At 40.8% G+C, this 21,104-nt stretch overlaps 3 protein-coding genes across 11 annotated transcripts in view; 1 reads left to right on the top strand and 2 right to left on the bottom strand.

Moving 5' to 3' along the window:
- Positions 1 to 21,100, top strand: part of LOC105278392 (follistatin-related protein 5) — a 38,934-nt gene extending 17,834 nt beyond the window's left edge. For all 5 annotated transcript variants that reach the window (XM_011337438.2, XM_026972820.1, XM_026972818.1 and 2 more), the window contains 16 exons: positions 9,648 to 9,749; positions 11,453 to 11,585; positions 12,663 to 12,905; positions 13,786 to 13,967; positions 14,389 to 14,523; positions 14,721 to 14,853; positions 15,410 to 15,570; positions 15,870 to 15,993; positions 16,358 to 16,651; positions 16,906 to 17,027; positions 17,134 to 17,271; positions 17,356 to 17,571; positions 17,826 to 17,976; positions 18,070 to 18,270; positions 18,558 to 18,704; positions 18,834 to 21,100. In XM_011337438.2, coding sequence (XP_011335740.1) covers positions 9,648 to 9,749; positions 11,453 to 11,585; positions 12,663 to 12,905; positions 13,786 to 13,967; positions 14,389 to 14,523; positions 14,721 to 14,853; positions 15,410 to 15,570; positions 15,870 to 15,993; positions 16,358 to 16,651; positions 16,906 to 17,027; positions 17,134 to 17,271; positions 17,356 to 17,571; positions 17,826 to 17,976; positions 18,070 to 18,270; positions 18,558 to 18,704; positions 18,834 to 19,063 — 2,712 coding nt within the window. In that variant the 3' untranslated portion in view covers positions 19,064 to 21,100. The remainder of the gene's footprint in view (positions 1 to 9,647; positions 9,750 to 11,452; positions 11,586 to 12,662; positions 12,906 to 13,785; positions 13,968 to 14,388; positions 14,524 to 14,720; positions 14,854 to 15,409; positions 15,571 to 15,869; positions 15,994 to 16,357; positions 16,652 to 16,905; positions 17,028 to 17,133; positions 17,272 to 17,355; positions 17,572 to 17,825; positions 17,977 to 18,069; positions 18,271 to 18,557; positions 18,705 to 18,833) is intronic.
- LOC113562693 lies at positions 222 to 4,841 on the bottom strand. The gene is made up of 3 exons (XM_026972831.1): positions 3,049 to 4,841; positions 2,198 to 2,598; positions 222 to 1,669 (listed from the first exon to the last, which is right to left on the bottom strand). The coding sequence occupies exons 1-3, from the start codon at positions 3,109 to 3,111 to the stop codon at positions 1,240 to 1,242; spliced, it is 894 nt and encodes a 297-aa protein (XP_026828632.1). The 5' UTR covers positions 3,112 to 4,841; the 3' UTR covers positions 222 to 1,239.
- On the bottom strand, positions 4,935 to 11,446 carry LOC105278389 (hemolymph lipopolysaccharide-binding protein). Of its 5 annotated transcripts, XM_020031274.2 has the most exons (4): positions 10,543 to 11,446; positions 7,008 to 7,467; positions 5,822 to 6,324; positions 4,935 to 5,443 (listed from the first exon to the last, which is right to left on the bottom strand). In XM_020031274.2, the coding sequence occupies exons 3-4, from the start codon at positions 6,272 to 6,274 to the stop codon at positions 5,147 to 5,149; spliced, it is 750 nt and encodes a 249-aa protein (XP_019886833.1). In that variant the 5' UTR covers positions 6,275 to 6,324; positions 7,008 to 7,467; positions 10,543 to 11,446; the 3' UTR covers positions 4,935 to 5,146. The 5 variants fall into 5 exon arrangements, with proteins under 5 accessions (XP_019886833.1, XP_019886832.1, XP_019886834.1 ...); XM_020031273.2 differs by lacking the exon at positions 10,543 to 11,446 and having other exon boundaries at positions 7,008 to 9,641; XM_020031275.2 differs by lacking the exon at positions 10,543 to 11,446 and having other exon boundaries at positions 7,084 to 9,641.
- Positions 21,101 to 21,104: the final 4 nt, after the last annotated feature.

Genomic DNA, 21,104 nt, shown 5'->3' with positions numbered 1-21,104 from the left:
TCAACTTGTCCCCATGAAATTGACGGAAATCACGTGTGCGCGAATCAGTTAGATATAAATATATCGAGGGCTGCACGCCGTCGTCCGACGACAATAACGAGGCGCGACGCTGAGGCAGGGGTTGAAGCAAGTTGGACGGGGTTGCAATCGACAGTACAAAGGATACGTTTGCTGACACGAGGACGGGAACAGCGGAGGACGGTAGGTTCTTTTCTCTCGTTCCGCGATACCGATTGTTGCCGTGTATCTTCCGGGCTTCGATTCGCTCGACGCGGCGAACGTTTTCTTGAAAGCCGTTCCCGCCTTGTCCTTTATCGCGTGTCGTTCTCTCGCTTTCGCTCCTGCCACGCTTGCTTGACATCTGTGGAAAAGAAATCTCATATTTCTCTTATGTATCGGTGCATTATTCGACACATAAAGTTAGATAAATAAACGTCCTACTCCGGCGGAACATATCTGAGATATTCTCGACGTGGGATGTTTAAGGAAAAACTTTGGAAATCCGAAGGCGTGTTCTTCGACCAACTCGAAACTTCTTCTGAGCAAGAATCCGATTGAATAGGATTCTTTGGTAACTTGTTAATATACCCCATTAAAATATGACAAGCTTAATTTTTAAAGAGCCTTTTAGTTTGAATGATTTATTATACTATTTGAGAGAGAGAAAGAGCGAGAGAAAAAGAGAGAGATATATGTTTCGATATTTTTCTTTGGAAAAATCCACTTTCAATTAGTCGAAGAATACACTTCTTGGATTCTCTTTTTCCATAGCTAAGTGTAATATTCTTCGAAGAAGATTAAAATTGCTTTGTCGAAGTTATACTTGAATCTGAGGATATATCATAAGTAATTAAGAAAAAAGCTGTCAAGGATATAAAATACATATTATTCTTTAAATTACACTTATTCCTAATTACAGGACTGATAGGCTCCTTTCGACCAGTCTTGTCACGAGCGTTCTTAATTGCTTGCTTATTCATCGCTGAAAGTGCAGGCTGTTTTGTTCTTTTGTCCACTGCAAGCTCATCTGCATCTGCAATTGTCCCGTCGCGCAGTGCATTGTATCTGGCGGCTTTCTCTTTTCTAATCGCGGCAATGTCTGCCACGATCTTCGTCACGGGGGTCACGACGGTATCGATAGCTACATCCGCAGCTGCATCCGGAGCTACATCCGCAGTTGCATCTGCAGTTACATCCGCAGCTACGTCATACACCATAGCGGCTGCAGCCACCGTTCCATCAGTCACAGCTGCATCTTGCACCGCGTTCGTAGTCGTCTTGGAGATCACGGGGGGGTTCTCTTCTGATTGGTGTTGGCGCTCCGTTGATGGTATCGTCGTTCACGACATAGCCGAATCGATCGTCAGATAAATCCATAACGTCTTTGGCAACGAGTTCTTCGCAGCGGCATACCAGACGACCACGGGGAATAGGGGGCAAATCATCCCAGCATTCACCCTCAGCAACCCTCCCTGTCAGTTTTCGGGTGAGATAGGGATCCTCCTCATCCAGTTCCCCGTGAACGCGGAACAATCCGCATGGCCCTTCGATGGACGCGATCTCTGTTACGACACTTCTGCCAAGACAGCTAATCCGGATGTAGAGTGAGATCGTGGCCACGGTATCCTGAAGATCCTCGCTCCGCAAAGTGTACGTCCCTTTCGTGGACCTTAAATGCGAACATTATTGGTCTCGGAATTGCACGGTTGAAATTGCGGTTTCCTTCTATGCTCTTTTTAACCGCGAATTATTTGACTTTTACTTTAAATTGATTTTTCCGTCGCGAGAGGCAAGTCGGAACAACCAGTTTTCGAGCTGAAATATCCATCAGAGTTTTCACATATAGCTTTTGAGCTGTAAGCTCAGCTACGAGTTTATAAATCGTAAAAAATGAATGATTCTTGAAAAATTGAGCTTTAAAAAGAACGATAAAAGGTACAACAAAAGCGTTTCTCGGTCGATTTTTAACAGACCACTTTTATCATACAATTTTGATTGGGGACATAAAGATACACAATATTGAAGACCGAAAAATTGCGATATATGTATAAATGACAGTAGCTTTCTCGGAGAGCACTTTACCAACAAATATCCCAAAACAAATGCGATCGGACATTTAGATTGGGGCGAACTTCCGCGATAAAAAAGTTCCCGCCGAATGATCAACGTATGATGCCACGATTTTCAGCACTATCACCTCGAGATAATCTGCCGCTTATAGAAGTCCGACAAGTATTCTGCCAATTCGTTCCGCTCGCGGATCTGCCTGGAGATACCGTTGAGAAGATCATCGACCGGCACGGAAGCGTAGCCGACGTCTTGGCGCGAATTCATCTCGAAATACTCGGACACATCCTTCTTCACGTGTAGCTGAACGACGACGCCGCTCGCGTCTTTCTCGAAGAAGTCCGCCGACACGCAAAAGACGACGGATCTGCCACCGTAGAATTTCTCGTTCTCGCAGTTGGAGCCTTGATAAGGACGGCAATCTTGCCTATTTGGCGATAACGGCGTCCACTCCTCGTCCAGCATGCGGAACATGACGGTCGTTTTCTTCAGTACAACTTTGTCAAACTCGGTGGTCCAGGGCACGAACAACTATTAACGTAACGAGATAATTAAAGATAATGAATACTGCGATACCTTCCGTATTCGGTTGCGTGTTACTTAATGAAGATAAGATTATAGCGCTTAGAGTTTAAACTAAACCTTATACAAGTTCCAGATGGTGAAAACAACTTAATTCACAGGGAGTAGAATATGAAAACAACGTAATTCACAGGATTATAGTAAAAATGGGATAGCAGGGTAAACTGTACTGAATTATTTATTAGTTCAATATTACAGAATAGAAACTGTACTATGCTAGCCGGATATATCTTGGTCGACTTTAAAATTGACTTTAATGACATGTTTGACAGAATGATTTAATTTTTAGTGACGAAATTTGATATAATATAACCATCTTCTCGCAAATAAAATATCATGAATTTGGTAAAATATTATATATCAAGTGATAACATTAAGATACGACAAGAATTCGCTCACGTTTTCCACAGCGAACTCCAGCATCATCAAATACAAATCATTTGACACGATGAGCGACGACATTGTTCAGGAATTAATCTACGTTAATTACAATTTTTTATGCCATCGTTTCGTCTCTGACTTTAATTTTATGATATTTGTTAACGATAGGATCGATTGCGAACCATTTTTCAGAGTATATTCTGTTTTCTATGGTTATATATTTACATGTACATGGTTATAATTATAACTTGAAGTTGCACGCCGAACGCGGTGCGTGTCCGAAACTCCGAACTGACTAATGGAAGCTAGCGCTTGTTGCATATCTCGAATAAACAGTATATTACATTTCGATATCATTTTTTGCAGGAATGCATATAGAGAAAGAGAAGGAATGTCCAATTAAACGTTTCCTAGTTTTCTATTTGATGACTTGATATTAGATTTTAGATATAATAGAGCTACATTTTAAAAAACTGGCACATTGGTATTTCTTAAATTTCAAAAAGTTTTTTAATTATATAAATTATATAGAAAATAGGAGTACATCGGCACTTGAGGAAAATAGAAAAAGGAAAATGGGGGCAGATGAGAGAAGTCGAGTTAGTGACCTGCGGTTTATGACTTTACATTTTATGGCGTGCACGGTTCCAGTATTAAATCTTGACTAATGCAAGAAAACTTTTTACTAAATGGGAAATGTCCTTATATAAATGGCTAATAAAATGATCGTTTTTCGCAAGAAATTTAAGATTACACAAACTTTAAAACAGGAAAAGCCGAAGGCAAGTTTATATGCCATTTCATTTAGTTTTCCTTTAATTTAGGCTCAAAACGTTTCATCAAAAAATCATCCAACCGCGTAAGACTGGGACACGGAAGTGCATTTATTGATTTCCTGCGGCGAACAAGTATATCAGAAAATACGAATCACGCAATATCGCGAATAATAATGTTCCCAAACAGATGTCTACCGCATCGGTAACTATTTTAACTTGTTGCACCATTGCTCGCGGTAATATTACGACAGATTTTACGCAAAGTACAGAGAGATAGCAATATTATCATTCACCATTCGGTGTCTGGTTTCTCGATAACTATAATTTGCGGCACGAATGCGAGACGCATGCGGAATTAGTTGCGCCTTCATTTTCAGCATGTTTCTCAATTTCGGACGCAATTTAACGGAGGACCAGCAAAATCAGGAATCTCCTGACTACCTCTACGCCATAAATACCAAAGGGCTTACATACTCGCCAACACACCGTTGGTTTGCATTGCTCTGCTATCTCTTCTTCTCTCGTACTCTCTATCGATGCCTCTATAAATTCTTTATTCTCCGGAACATAACGCGCGCTATACGACCCGCAAGCATAAATCGCGAAAGTAAGTTATATATCCCAGCAATAACGCCTGGGGTAAAGTCCTCGTAAAAAAAATCCGAATGGAAACGCATCGATGCGAATTTGACGCAGCGTGCATAGAGGAATAGAGGGACTGATACGTCGTCGAACCTTAAATATCGTTCACATATGGATGAGCCCCGGTTTCCGCATGGTGACTGTAACGCAGAATTCTCAATCCGCTGTAAACTTGCGCTGCGACGCATTCACGTAGATCCGACGAGTGACAATGCTGTTGCATTACACACGTACATACATACATACACACAGCACGGGAACTTGCGAGGTCCAAACTTCAGAAAGCCGCGCTACATGCAGAAGTAAGCGACTAATTGGAATTGCTAATCTCGACGTTGATGATGTCGCGCAGCAATCGAAAGGTCCGTTTGCGGTCAGTCAGTGAACACGAATCAAACGTGAAAAACGGGAGAAGATTTCGTAATAAGTTCAATAAAAAGATATTTTTAATTTTATATATCATTATTTGATATTTTTTATTCTCTCTTTTTATCTTTTATTTAGTATATTAATTATTATATAATTTATATACTAAACAAATCACCTCGTTTTACTGATAATCGAGGGAGGATCTCCCTGCGTGGAAAGACGCAGAGGATGCAGCTTTGAAAAGACCATATCAGGATGCTGCAACGAACCGTGCGTGCCTGGTGCGAACGATACTTAATCTCTCGCACGTCGAGGGCACTTCTTCTTTATTAGTGTAACGGTTGTATCATCGGAAGTTCGCAGAAGAATGGTAACATGATTTCACACGCGACGTCATCCATGCTGCCGTCCTTCACTAGGCTTCCGCAGTGCTGTTTGCCACCTCCGTTGTCTGGCTGGCCGCCCCATCTCTCGCTCCACTTGCTGTAACCGGTTTTCGCCAGCGAATCGCCCAACACCGTGACCCACTCGCCCTCCTTGTAAAGATCGTGTAAACCCAAGAAAGCCTCCTCCTGAGTCGCTGCTCCCTTGAACGACCCTGAGCGATTGAACATTTCCACCAGCACCTGCGGAAACGGAATCAAATTTTAACGAAAATATATAACTAATTTAGTAATAATACAACAATAATGTAACCAAATCCAGGGAAGCAATATAGCATCGCGTCCGTTACGCTGATAAAATTACGCGCGATGATAATGATACATATCCCCAGGAAATATAATATTATATATGCACTCGGATTTCTGCATAAAATCCCTATTCTCACTCAGAATCACCGTTACATATTTACAAATCTTCCCCATCGGGAGGGACAAGATTTCCCTCGGAAATATCCTGCGAGTCGCGATCTTTGCCCGAGGAAAGATCAAAATCGCAGGGATCAGACCAGGATTATCGGACGCGATGCTTCCCGTGATCTCTCTCGATCGGCGATCACTCACGCGCTCCTCGGCCATGGAGTTGATGATGGCGAGGTGACCACCCTCCTCGTTGCAGGCTTTCCTCGCCTCGTTCCATGTAGCGACTCGCGTGTGCAGCTTGTGGGACCCGATCCCCACTGTGTAATGATAATCATCCCTCATCGGGGCGCCCCGCATGGCCACGTTGCACATGCACATCATGCCGTGCACCATCATGTTCCGGCTGTACAACTGCTCGAGATGCTGCCTCTGTTGCGTCAATTCATCCGATTTTCCGGAGGAGCCATCGGAACACGGACAACCGTGTTGGTGCGTATTACCGATACGCAACCCCGTTTCTGTATTCGTGCCAATGGGGGTGTTCGAGTGTTCGGTAGAGCCATACTCGTCGGTCAAGGATGGTGCGGCCGAGACGAATTGCTCGCGAGCGCCAAAATGCAACGCGACGCAACTAATGAGCAAAAAGTACATCATGATTTTCTCCCAGTTGGTCGCTCTTCAGTCGTAAAGTATCCCTACGAGATCTGCAATTGAACGGTTATTGAGCTTTGAGAATTGCGTTTTAAGAAGATGAAGGTCTTCTTTTAACGCGAGAAAAATGGAAACTATGTATTAGTTACGTAAATTAATTCAGTATTCTTTTTTAGAAAATCTAAATTTCATTTTATGTAGAGACACAGAAATGTCATACTTTACTTTTAATGTAATTTCCATTACTTTTTGTAACTTGATACCACTGTTTTAAAACTGCATGCAGTGAAACGAAAACATATTTTAATTTAAAATAATTATTCAGAGAGAGAGAGAGAGAGAGAGAGAGAGAGAGAGAGAGAACGCGTATGAATAGAAGTACTAAATTAATTTACACACCTAATAATAATAATGACTATATTATATTTCTCGTGAATTATACTTATCGTTCTTTTAAAATTATTTAAAGCCTCGAACAAATATAAACATACATTACAAAATAAAAACACTTTATAATATAACGCTTTCTCGAAAACTCGCTCAATAATGATTGAGAAAATTTACAAACAAGAGAATAAAATGAGCATTGTATATAATAAGTAAAAGTGATAAATTATATATAGAAACGACATTTGCAAGGATATGGAAATAGCCTATCGGCAGAACTAACTATTATCAATTACAAAATAACGAAATAAAACGTAAAAGTCGCGGATAATTAATTCTGATACTTAACGAGACGATACAGAGCCAAAGGAAGATCAAAGGCGTGATTCACAGTAATTATCGTGTTTCGGAAGTGGATTACGGACGTTTGCACAAAATTTCGGAGCGAAAGAGAGAATCCAGGATCCACTTAAGATCTCTTCTAGCTATTTGGCTAACGTTTGCCCCTTGGCAACCGTATGAACGAACACGTGCGTACCAAGCCGAGATCGGAGGAGAACTAAGATGCCCTTGTAGTGTCAGCACGACCCTACATCCCTACCCGGCTGCTCGGCATACCGAGGCAGGCCAAATGATCCGCCCAAAAAGACTGTAGTGTTCTATCACCGGCAATCGTCCGAAGACCGACAGCAGTGGTTCGCAAACGATCGCAGCATCCAAGGTCTCCGTATCTCCTTCGCTTTATGTTTCTTCAGAGAATCAGTCTGATCAAATAGCAGTCAGCAGTCAGCCTAGATCCCCTCCTAAATCTCTTGGCAGAGTGAAGGATATATCTTAAATGGAAAACTGATTAAATGTGTTACGAAATAATTGAAAGAATAATCGTTCCTAATCAGATTGGATCAAATATTGAAGAGCTTGGAGCGATTTAATGAAGCGAAAATATACTCATTATTTGTAGAAACTCTTCATATAGTTTGTTTTTATAGATTTTTGTATATATTATTTAAAGCTGATTTTTCAAGCTTACATGCACAAGTATGAATATTTGATTATTTAGCTGATATAAAATTTTAAATGTTTTGACAAAACATTTAAAATTAAATCGACCTGAATATATTAGGCAAAACTTAAAGATGTTTCCCGCTAACTAATATAATATTATATTTTGTGCAAGATATAATAAGATCCTGCACAAAATGAGTGAAAACCTATTATAAAACATTTATGGTTATAATTGTTTAATAGCAAAACAGATGCAGATACTACTGTAAAAAGCTGTCTGTTTGAAGCTTATTGAAGTGTATTATTTCGCGGTTCGTGGGGGAGAATCGCTGCTATCAGAGGAGGTGATAACGAGTGGATCCTGATTGCACACAGTGGCGTTCGGACACGGCGTTATTTCCCAATCGGATACAGTCCGGATCAGACATCGTACAGTAGCGATCGGACACGGTTGCGTTCGCGCACAGTTGCGATCGGATACGATGCCGATCGGACGTCAGTGCGGTTGGATACACAGTATTTTTATCGGACACGGTGCGTTTGCACATGATTCCGATCGGACACACAGTATTCCCATCGAATACGATTACGTTTGCGTACGATTCCGATCGGACGCAATTTCATTTGCGCATGGTTCCGATCGCGAACATCATTCTGACCAGACATGCTTCCGATCGGACACAGTTGCATCCAAACAACATCCGAAATAAAGTTCCATGTCCGCCACTGTGCGCAATTGGAAGGCTTGATAATCATTCTCCGCCTTCTCGTCTTATCATTTGTAAAAATATCTCTATACAGTCGCGTGTAATTCATCTGATGCGTAATATACAAAACTTTCACGCAAAAAGGCATATAAATATACGACAAGCGCGCGACAACGCTAAAATTTCTTAAAAATATGTATTTTTTTAAATATCATCACATTTATTAAATAACATCATCATTATTCTATGATGACAAATATTTATTCACAATTGAGGTGTTTCTTATGCAGAATTAGGTTTTGCATTGATATGTTTTCGTCTTCCAACATAAGATACACGCTTGCGATTCTTGCAATTTGTATACAAATGCAATTCTTACGTTAAACTCGTAAGTACCGCGCGTGGCGGGTAATAAAATCTGGAGCAGCCAGGCTCGAAGTTAATCGGAAGATTTAAGACGGGCCAACCCCTATCGTGTAAATGTCTCCGGAATATAGCATTGTAAATTTCCAGGCATACAGAGCCGCAGCGATCTCACCCTCACTCTATTCTCTTTTCTTTCCGTGGTATATATGTATGTGCCGCGGAGAAGTTGGTGGTCTCAGTGGATTAGAAGGATGTAAATAGCGAACGGCTACATAATTGGAAAAACTATAAATTCCTCGCGGCGTTAGGTGGGATTGCACCCCCGACAGACGAAACAATGCCACTGTCGCACAGCATGACATTTACCTAATCTAGGAAAACGAAAATCTTCTATTGGATCGCCCGAGAAACTCGCGCGCGACGTGAAAAACTTTTTCATCGAAGAGCTAGAACAGATTCTGGAAAAATGGAAAAATCATCAAATTGCGCCAGAGATCGCGGAAAGTTATGGAATAAAAGTGTACATAATTTAGCAATGTTTCTTTTATATTATACTTCGTTAAACAGTCGGACTGAGCGTTCTTTCTAAATAAATAAATAAAGCGTACGAAACAATGTTCCCTCTAATTTTACAATTATTTAACTTCAATACGTCGAATCTGCTTCAAACCATATGACTCACGATAGAATTCAGCGGAGAATTCTATCCTATAATCTATCGTGAGTTATAGGTCATCTAAAGCGGGCTTTAATCTGAAATTCAAACATGGAAGATTCCGAGAAAATATGCATGTATTTACATAGAATCTTGCGAATATATAAGGAGACAAAAAGGGAACAAGTTTTTTCCGATAATGTAAAGAATGGCTGCGGCGATGTGTAATGTGGTTTCTGTGTTATATATTTTTCAGATGCGACTAAAGCCCTGTCTCGCAACCTCCTATCTCCTGTTACTCTCGATCGTTTCCATCTACATCGCCCCGGCACTCAGTTCTGATACACTTCATTACAAGGTAAGTGCTATTATACGCACACATACACGCGCATACACGTGTCGACGACAATCTTCATTAAAATGTATCGTTGTTCTGTCGTTACACAGTAAATTGATATCTAAAATAGATTTTTCTCTTCAAGCGATATCGGTAAAAACAATTTTCACTAAATCACCAATCGAAGCGCAAAGAGACTGAACGGTTGAACGGGTTTCTTAGGTCAGAGGGCAATTTCGGTGATCGAGCGATTAACAAGACTTCTTGTGTCCACTTTCCGACTTAAATTGAGCATAATTGCTGCAATCAGTTTTAATGAATTTTCCAGCATCTCAGTCATCATAATCGATTCCTGATAATTCCCCTTTCAGTGAAAGGCAACGAGAGTCGACCGAATCTTATAAAAAGAGGGGAGCAATTAAGATGTTAAGACGCTCGTGCATTACGTCTTGTAACCCGAATATGAACGAGATCAGCCGCAGGATTAATGGCCAGAATTAGATCCGACCTGGCGAAGCTTTCGGCGCTCATCTCAATTTCACGTCGTCACGCAACTTATCGTCCGATTATACAAATCCCTCACGTCCTTGCTGCATCCTTTCGCCGCGTGCTCGCTCCTTCTTCCCGAGCACCAGCATTATTACGCGCATAAACCTTCGTCCGAGAGTTGATGACCGTCGGATGAGCGTTCTTCTCGTGGCAGATTTTCTTGGCCGTTCTCCAAGACGAGGATTTCGCGCGCCACCCCCGTGCGGCTGTAATCCATATCCGGTTTGTCTATCCGTGTACATTGACGCCGCGACGCCGTATTTACCTGAGCGAGACCGAGCGTCAGCTCACTCGGAACCCTCGGTGAAGAGTCGACGTACGTAACTCTCTGACTCCGTGACTCAATCCGGAAACCAACAAACCAGCGTAACTGTCCCTGGTCTCCCTCGCGCGCACGGTCAACTTCCGGCAACTTGAACCACTCCGGATTGCCGGCGACGAATAATGCGGGCACCAGCGGCACTGAGGCGACACAGAGAAGCTTAGCGCTTCACATCCGCGAAGCCACCTACGGACCATTGACTATCCCGCGGAGAATACGCGGCGACTCTGTTGAAGTCCAGGACTTGAGCCTCCAACTTCAGCTTTGAGGAGTCGCCTCGTCCAGCAAGACGTTCCTGCGAAATTAAATATATTAACGCGGCATCCTGGATCGAATAGCGTAAATAACGTTGCTGCGATTAAACCTTTGACAGCGAGAACCCTTTGAACCCGAGAATAAAACGCTCGCCATGCGCGGCTGCGGTTGTCGTGGTGAACGAAGTGCTTTGGCGAGTTACGCGGGTCGTTTATGAATTGCATAACATCAAAACGCATTTAGATAGTTTTAATCACGGATTGCCAAGATTATTAAATCGCTGTTAATAAATGCATCAAGCATTTATAAATCGGATATGGTGACCACTTCAAGCATCCAGAGCGGTCAAAGGGTTGACAGCAAGATATAAAAACAAAGGGATTTATTCATAAAATGGAATATATTTCAAGTTTCGCAATAATTTTCAAGCTTCAAGATTCACGAAAAAAGTGTAAAAATTCACTTTCCCCATAAATCTTGCAAATTTTCAAGAAACTTTTTGAGAGAGCTTGCGACACAACTTGCAAAAATAAAATCGTTTCATGCGCGAACACTCGACGTGATGCCGCGGATGTGCAATAAAGTTTGCCGTTTTCAGCGTTCGAGGCATCGTTACTTCACGGCGGACAGCGATGATGGGGTATCAGCGAACACAGAAGGGGCCTTGTCCGCAGCACCAACCCCGGTGGCCGATGTAACCGTGGAGTCGGCGAACTGGCACGCCCGCAAGAGTGAGTAACCGCTAAATCTCGTCTGCACGCGTATATGTTAATTAGTAATTCGTGCGTCTCGTTCCGGCCGTTACGCGATTCGGTTTAATCGAACGAAAGTTTAATCGAACAGCGAATGCCTCCGACCACAATTTACAGAGATCGCTTTGTACGTACGCGTTTACTCCGCGCTCATCATTAAACCAATCCGTACAACGCCAAAATCGTGTAAAGCACCAACCCCATAATCAATAAAATCACGATGACGTAAAAAAACGCGCACATGGTGGGATCACGAATAAAACGCTCGCAACGCTCGCGAAGCGAATAAAAGAAAATCGTGACGCGCGATAGCGAGTAACAAACGGAACGGCACTGAACAACTTTTCGTCGCACGGTTGTTTAAAAAGACTTTTTAACGGGTTATATTTTTTTCATATGCACCAACTACGTTTTTTTGTACCGTGTTCTCTGCCAAATAACGAAATAAATTCGCCTGAACGACTGAAATGGTTCTTCAGTTTTTTATATCATCTACAACTGAAATACTATAATAGATTCGGGACACGTAGCGTATTTTTGAGATAACGGCGTCGTAATTTCCGCAAAATTAATTTCTGAGTTATGTACATCCGCTATCTGATATTCCCATCCCATCGATTATGCGACGGTAAAACTGTCGCGCAGCGCCGCGGGACGGTTCGCTGCAGCGGGGGAAGAATACGATATGGGGATGCGAGGTGGATCTATGGTGAGTAGAATAGGATATATGCGGATATCCCGAAATGATTCGGCAGTTATAACGGTATTCCGAGGGCGGGCGATCCATCGGTTGCGCGGTTGCGTGATTTATTGCAAACCGGGCAGAATAGCTTGCATTATCGGGGATGATTGGCGATTCTATCGCGCGAGGGTGTCCGCCGCGGTTCTCGCGCGCGTGTAAGATCCTGCCCATCAATCGCGCGCGCACGCGCTTACCGTATACATACGGTACACGAGCGGCCGACGCTTTCAAGGGGTTGCGCTCGATATGCATGCAACATATATCACGGGGATGCCGCGTATCACAAGGGATGCGATATTTCCACGCTCTTTCAGACCGCGGCAATCCGTGCCTGGAGAAGTATTGCGGCGCGGGGCGGGAGTGCCAGGTTTCCGGCGCGGATGACGAGGAAATCGTCGCCGTGTGCGTCTGCGTTCGCAGATGTGCACGAAGGCATCGACCGATCTGCGCGAGCAACGGCAAGGTGTACGCCAATCATTGCGAGCTGCACCGCGCGTCCTGCAACGCCGGCACGTCCTTGACCACGCGGAGGCTCTCCAGATGTCTGGTGAACAATGGTGAGCACGTGCCAGACGCACGTATGCACCCTTAACTGCATGCACGCAACGGAAACGGAACGCTACCGCGCACGTATCGCAGAAATTTCACTCGAGTTCGCGATGTAGCATGCTGCGTGATATTCCTGCAACATTGCTGCAACATTCTTGCAGGATTTCAGCGGGCCAATGAGACCTCCATCTTTTTCATGAATTGTACGGATATAAGGGTGAAATATCAATCATTCGGTGTGCAATGAGCGATTTAATTTTACATGTTGGTCTCTTCGTTTGTACTTCTATTGGATTTAACTGTCTAGTTAATTTAGCTCCTTGCTCAAAACGATCAGAATTTGCAAATTTAATGAAGCGAATAAATCAAGTCGGTTATCCATTGGCAGAATGTCTATGCAAATTATTAATATAATTCGAATGTTTAAAGCGATAAAGTATACATGTCGGTATACGATACGTCAATCGATTAACTAATTTATATGATCAATTTCGATATCTGACATAATCGACCGATATGCAAATAGTTCTAATTTATAACTCAAAAGTTATACGTAACTTTAGGATAGATCATAAAATCATACACGAAAGTAAAACAGTGTGTAAATTTTGTAAGACCTTATCAATCTTGCCAAATAAGGATCGGCGAAATATCTTTGCCGATACTTCCAGCCTTAATTCACTGCTTACCTTAAGAGAAACCGCGATCTTTGGCCCAACTCGTACAAAACTTTGCTTCCATTATAAACTCAATAATAACTTCGAAGTTTTCTATTAATTTATGGCAGCCGTGTGGTCGTCCAGTTTATTACGAGTTGTAGCAACAAGAAAAAAGCAATGTCGTTACGTGAAAACCCGAAGTTATGATGGAATGTTCCATCATTTCCAGGTAATTACAGCGCACAGGCACGGAAGGATTTCTTCGCGCTCCATGCCTCAACCAAAGGCAAGAACGCCTTGCACACCAAGTTCAGGAGTAAGATGAAGCATCATCCGGCGAGCAAATCGGATGCGCGAAAAAGCGATCACGGTATCGGGAAGTGCTCGGCGCAGGAATACGAAATTATGAAAGTATGTCATCGATTTTGTTCCATAATAATCCTCGATATATAGGACACGGAAAATGTAAGAAGTATTGCTCGACGAAGAGCGCTGCCTTTATTTTCTGGATGGAGGATGTTATTTACCGTTACATAATGCTCTTTTCGGTCACATATATGTACGTTCAGATTTAACTTTGATACAAAGAAACAGGACACGTAACAGAAAAATTTCCATCTCGATAAAAGTATCCATTTCATCTTCTTCAGTTGATTTATTTCTGTTATGTCATTATCGTTTTGTAATATTTATTAAAGCACGTCTTTAACAAAAAAGTTATTATCTATTATTTATTAACAAATCTATTAACAATCTATTACTGATCTATTAACAAAGATTATTTATTAGATATAATCAGATATAATAAAGAAAGTTTTGATACTTGTCGCAGGACAATTTGCTCCTGTATAGCCACGCCAGGTTGATGGCCGAAGATAATCACAGCAAGGAGTATTTAGTCAGCATCATGTTTTCTCATTACGATCGAAACAATGACGGTAACTTGGAACGGGAGGAGCTCGAGCAGGTGATTTAGCATCGAATGTATTTTTCGCGCGTGATGTTTCGTCATTAGCGTTTTCTCCCGCGCATTTAGCGAGACCGAGAGAAAGTTGCGCTCGCGATGAGATTTATTCACTTTAACGATAATCGCACGGTTTTTCCATCGCGCGAATAATGTCCCGCGAATGATGCGCTTAACCGACCGTTGTCTCGAAAATTTAGATCGCCAGGGAGGAGAACATGCAGGAATTGTGCGCGGGGTGCAACCTGAGCCACATGATCAGCTACGATGACACTGACGGCGACGGCAAGCTGAACGTTAACGAGTTTTACATGGCCTTTAGCAAGCTTTACAGTGAGTACACCATCTGCGTTCCATCCATCGGTCATTTATTACAGAATGTTTGTCTCTTGCGAGTCTCTCAGCAACGACAAAGATAAAGTATAACATGTTAACGCGGCTTCCACAAATGATCTTATCTCAAATTGATTCTTTTTAATTGAAAACTCAAAAAGCAACTCAACGGGTTCTCCAGCAATCCTTTTCAATTATTCAGGGCTACCTTTTGATATTGCTGCTTGACACGATTTTGTCAGTATGTTACATCACTTTAACGGGGTAAGCTTATCTTCGCGATTAGTTTGGCCCGACGTAGCGATTAATCGTTTACGTAATTTTCTTACGGTAATCTACATTATAATGGTCTCCCCAGGACGCATTGTTCACGGACAATAGCGTCACCGTAAATTGTCAGACTGCACACGTGACCAGCGCAGTGCCATCGTGCATATATAAACGACCGCGCGGAATTATTATGCAAAGTTTGTGCGGCGAACGCGATCGCCATTCAATTTCGGAGGTGTAACGTATAACGTGTAATAACACGCGCGGGCGATCCTGATCTGTGCAGGTGTATCGGTGGTATCGCTGGACAAATCCCTCGAAGTAAATCACATATCCGCGCGAGTCGGAGACAACGTGGAGATTAAGTGCGACGTTACCGGGACACCACCCCCGCCCTTGGTCTGGCAGCGTTACAGCACGGACGTGAAGACCCTCAGCGAGCCGGAGGTATCCCAATCGAGCAATAACTCGATCCCTATCCCTTGCTTGGCCCTCGAGATATAATATCGGTCGATGGTACGCTGCTATCCAAGTAGTGTCCACAAGTGCAACCTTTATCCAGCTCACTTTAATAAATACACAGTTCTCTCATCGAGAAATATTTGTCCCCATTCATCCCCGTTTCATTCTGGATTATTGCGTTTCTCCCAGAAGATTTAGGATCGATGTCAAAATCTTTTGTCACCTGCGAGTGTATATTATCTTAATGACGAAGTCATGTTATATCGCATGTGTATACTCTGCAGATCCGCGTCTTCAACGACGGCAGTCTCTATCTGACAAACGTGCAGCTGGAACACGCGGGTAATTACACGTGCCATGCTCTCAGGAATCAGGATGTAGTGCAAACGCATTTGCTCACTGTATACAGTAAGTCTCCTCCCAGACAGAAAATAGGAATGTTATAGGTGCAGCAGAAATTCGAAATCTAATTTTGATCTTGCTCTATCAAATAATTGTATTTTATCTTGTGATACTCCTGGTAATCGTTTCGCGACTATTTTCTATGACTCTTATTTTATTTTATCAGTTGCTCAAAAAACTTTATTGTCACACAATCAAAAAATATAATTCATCCTGTCGAAAAGATTACCTGAAATATATTGGATTATAACATATTGAATTAATTCCATTTGTTTTTAATAATGAATATATATTACAATTCATATTATTAAAAACACTAGAAAAGCGGGACGAATGTTACAATCCAATAATAACACTTATTACGTTTCAGCCATACCTGATGTGAGGGTGACACCACAATTCCAATCCAAACGGCCGAAGGGAACGGCGAAAATGAGATGCCATGTGGTAGGCGAGCCTCTGCCACGGGTGCGGTGGTTGAAGAACGACAAACCCCTGAGCGAGGATCAGCCAGACAAGTACGAGGTGATCGGGAACGGTACGAAGTTGCTGATCAGAAAGGTGGATTATGCCGACACTGGGGCGTACATGTGCGAAGCAACCAGCGCCGGGGGAGTTACACGTGATATTAGTAGTCTAGTAATCCAGGAACAACCTACCCCAAGTAAGCAAGAGACTTACACGTTCTCAATATGTATAGAGATCTATTATATTTATTATTTGTTGAATATATTGTTAATATCACCGATATCATCAAAATAATGTGTATAGATTCATTATTTATTATTTATTGGACATGCTTTTTATTAATATCATCGATATTATCAATAATGGATTATCAATCAATTATAATTTAATTTAATTTAATATATGCAAAATAATTCTATTTTTAATCAATATGGAAATCTTGTATGTCAGTCGCAACGGACGAGGAGCGCAGATTCTTCTCCTTTCACGAGTGGGGTATTTTAGTGTACGAGCCATCCACATGCCGCGCGTTGCACGAGATCCAATCCACAGACATCATACCTGGTACCCAGGTGCAGAATCAGCATATGTTCTTCTTTTCTTATTTTGCCTGTTCTTCAAATTTGCTTTGCAAGATTGCTTTCGTGCTATCATGATCTCGTTCTTTTATATTTTCAGGAGTACGTCTGCGGGCCTAAAAACGTCCCATGCTCTTGGGGACGTGCCATAAACGTCGCTAACAGATACGTGTACGTCAGCCAACCGGACAAGGATCGCGTGCTCGTGATCAGCGAGGTGCAGATGATGATAATCGATGTACATGTCGTTCCTTTTTTATCTTAAGCTTTTATTATAAAAATTATTTTACGGATCGAGTGTCATCCCAATATGAACATTCAGGTAGTAGCTACAGACAAGAATCCCGTCGATCTGTGGTACGTGCAAAATTTCGATTACGTCTGGATACTGAACTGGCGAAGCGAGATAGACGTCAGCATCAAGACCGTACAAATAATCAAGGAAGCTGCTCAACGCAAGAAACACCATACCATACGACCGGACCCCATCGACGCGCAATTCGATCTCGTGAAAGGCCTATACATTCCGCAACAGCGTGTACGTTCGCTTTCATTTTCCTTTATGTATTTTTTTAACATTTCATCCATATTTTCTAGATTTCTAAATTTATTATTTATTTATTTCTAAATTTCTAAATTTAATTAGACTATGAAGATCCAAAACGAACCGTTTGACTAATTTGAAATTAATCTTTTCTTAGCAAAAAAATTTGTTAACATTTTATTTTATACATAAATATAATAAAACACATTGAGTGAATTCTATGTGAATCATAAAAATTCATTTTGTAGGATACGAAACATACGTTTAAATACGGCTACGTGACCCATGCGAATCAGCATGGGATGTACAAACTCAATCTGGCTGACACGAGGTATACTCGTACCGTAAATCTGGCCAGCTACAACTGTGTACCAACAAGCGTGGAATTTTCCGATCTTTGTACGTAATGTGTTCTTCGCTCCTCTTATATTTTTTTTCCACCAGGTATAAAGTATCTCCTAAATCCATTGGCGAAATCCCGTTTCGTTCTAGACGGCTTTGTAATATTGGAATGTGAGGAGCCGATCACCGGACGTCCGACTGGTCAAGTACTATTGGACTATCTCACTGACAGCGTTCTCGCCCACAAACCAAACATCCTCGGAAAACCAGCAATCTCTCCAGATTCTAGATATCTGGTTACTCTCGACAAGCAAGATACCGGCGTTACCCTTGTGGTGCAAGAAATACTACGTAATACATTTATATTTTTATATATAATACTTTCTTGCGTTTACTTTCACTCTCATAACGATACAAAAAGAAAATTTTAAATATCTCGAAAAATTATTATTAAAAATTATAAATAAATTATCTTTTTGGATCATAACTTTGGTAACCGTAAAAAATAAAATTTTTCAAAACTTAAATTCACAAAATTTAGGAGAAAGACTTAACTAAATTGAAAGAGATACGAAAGCAGACTTATGCAAGTTTACCCTAATTATCGAATTATGTAACGCAAAATTATATTTTTCCAGCAAGCGGACTAAAATTTGCGTTCGACGTGAAGACGACTTTAAACATTAGCGATATTGCTTTCTATCCGTCGCAGACGACGCATAGCTACGACATTTATGCTTCCTCGATAGACAAAGAAGACATTCTCTTTCTTGATTTAACTACTGGTGAGACAATCCTTTCTCATTTGTAGCCGAATCGAGGCACTTTTGCATTACGTCCCTTAGATATTTGTATTGTCGGGAGAGCTCTTTGGAGATATGAATTGCAAGCAGCTAACGTATCTATCGTTACAGGTAAAGTGGAAATGATAACAGGCGTGGGAAAGGCTACACCGCCGCATCTCACCAAATGGGGCAACCCAAACAGGCCGATAATACAAAGCGGCATATTTGGGCGATATATGGTAAGCCCTTCCAATCAAGCACTCTTTGTTCTCAACGGAGAGACTCGTACGGTGAACTGCGAGATTGGTGGCCTTATACATCCCGGCGCGATTGTTTGGTTCACTGTTTCACTGCGTTAACGAGCGTAGCTTCGCGACGACGACAATACGAGACGTACGTATATAAATTGAACATAGGGATTATACCGAGCGGATACACCGTAGCCAGTATCGGAAAACTTTAGAAACTAAAATTGAAAATAACTAGATATATATGTATAATCAACGTCAACGAATGTGCCTTCACCTTTTTTACGTTCTCAGAGCGAATGTATCACAATGTTTCTGGATTGTTACAATTTCTGTTACAATTGCAAAAGATGAAAAGAAAATAGCAATGTCCGATCCGAAAATGTCAACATATGATCAACATGGTATTAGAAAACAACTATAGCATGTCGTGCTAATTTACATATTGCATTTATATTTTATACTTTTAATCCATATCACATTAATTGATATACACATTGCGATTATTATACATGTATACTCCTTTATAAAAGGATTTTTAATTAATTCCTTTTAATTTCGAATATTAAGGATTTATAGAGATTTATAAAGAGAATTTCTACAATAACATCTTCCAGAATGTTATGATATAAAACAAATATGATACAGGATAGATTTAACGGAGACTGTCATGCTGTAATATTTTCCACGCATGTACGAGAAAAGATCTCGCAATTATTCTATTTTGAAAACAATTCATGTTCGTAGAATTGTAATAATTATCGAAAATAGAGAAGTAGAGATATTGTTATCAATACATATCACAAATATCAACTGCCAACATATATTACATATTCTGTGTGCGGATCTCATTGCTGTTTCACCGATATGTATACGATCGCGCTATACGGATAATTTCAATAAAAAATTCGAAACTATGTGTATTTTCAGCGATGCCGAATTTCGATGTAAATATTGGAAAATAATTTGTACTTCTATCGATATACGCAGCAACGCGCAATTACTTTTTAAAACCGAATTACCTGATATTATAATTACAATTTGCAATCTAAATATGATACATTCTTAAAATGTTGATCTGGAAAAGGTGAGGGCACTACATAATAATGTTGAATGAATGAAAATAACGAGCGATGGAGAACATAAACGACGAAAAAATGGCCATAATAAGAAAATGCAAAGATAATAGTTATAATAAGCTATACCTAACACACGGAAACATAATATACACAGGAGATAAGCTATTAATAAATGTATAAGAAAAAGAGTACGCGCATATTGAATAGGGTAGATGCACCAGTGAAAAAGATTAGCTGGTTAAGGAAATGCTATTAAAGAATTTCTTTCAACTTGTAGACGTGAAGTTTAAGAAATCTAGAGATAATAGAACACACAATGTAATTATTTAGCGCTGCAAGAACGCTGACACACCTACAATATATCAAATTCGATTGGCGCATAGTTCCTTATGCGCCTCTGCTATCTGGCTGAAAATGAGGTAGTAGTGTGATTAATAGTCAAATGTTACGTACTTTTTCAGATGAGAGTGTATTAGACGAAGTTTTTATTTTTAAACAGAACTTAATGACGGATAAAGTAAAATTATTTGTAAATAATACTGTTTATAACAGCAAATTAAACCAATTTTTATTTTTTAATATATTTCTAGTATTTTCGATTTAAATTATTTAGTATTTCCGATGCAAATACATTTTACCTCCATGGATGAGCTTGATAAATTTCACTCATCTTAATTGATTAATCTTGTTTGACTTGTATGATAGTCTTGCAGCGTAAGCATCGATGCTTTTAAATGAGTTCTTTAGAAATGATTAAAAAAGAGAGTCACAAATGACAAATTCTTTCCGCAATCCGAGAAAGTTATTGTAGTACGACGATGTTTTTTCTTTGTACCAAAGGGAAACTCAGAGTTGACTTTACAGTTCGTTAAAGTTTCCCGATTGCGATCAAGTTACAATTTAACGTGTCCCGACGACTTAGAAGCAGCTCGCAAAGAGAAACGTTTAGCATAATTACAACACTATCATGCTGAATTATGAGCGCGAGTGTACGTTGGACTGCGATTAGTATCTTGTGATATATAAAAAATATTGCGATATGACTATATATAATTTAATAAATAATCCATAAA

Source organism: Ooceraea biroi, chromosome 10 (assembly GCF_003672135.1).
Source record: "Ooceraea biroi isolate clonal line C1 chromosome 10, Obir_v5.4, whole genome shotgun sequence".
Classification (NCBI taxonomy): domain Eukaryota; kingdom Metazoa; phylum Arthropoda; class Insecta; order Hymenoptera; family Formicidae; genus Ooceraea; species Ooceraea biroi.
This window is presented reverse-complemented; position numbering and strand designations above follow the sequence as displayed.

Coding starts and splice junctions, on each gene's coding strand:
- LOC113562693 (XM_026972831.1), bottom strand. CDS start 3,111: ATGTCGTCGCTCATCGTGTCAAATGATTTGTATTTGATGATGCTGGAG. Junction 2,599..3,048: donor TGGAGTTCGCTGTGGAAAAC/GTGAGCGAATTC, acceptor TTACGTTAATAG/TTGTTCGTGCCCTGGACCAC. Junction 1,670..2,197: donor AAGCGGCAGATTATCTCGAG/GTGATAGTGCTG, acceptor TTCGCATTTAAG/GTCCACGAAAGGGACGTACA.
- LOC105278389 (XM_020031274.2), bottom strand. CDS start 6,274: ATGATGTACTTTTTGCTCATTAGTTGCGTCGCGTTGCATTTTGGCGCT. Junction 5,444..5,821: donor ACTCCATGGCCGAGGAGCGC/GTGAGTGATCGC, acceptor CCGTTTCCGCAG/GTGCTGGTGGAAATGTTCAA.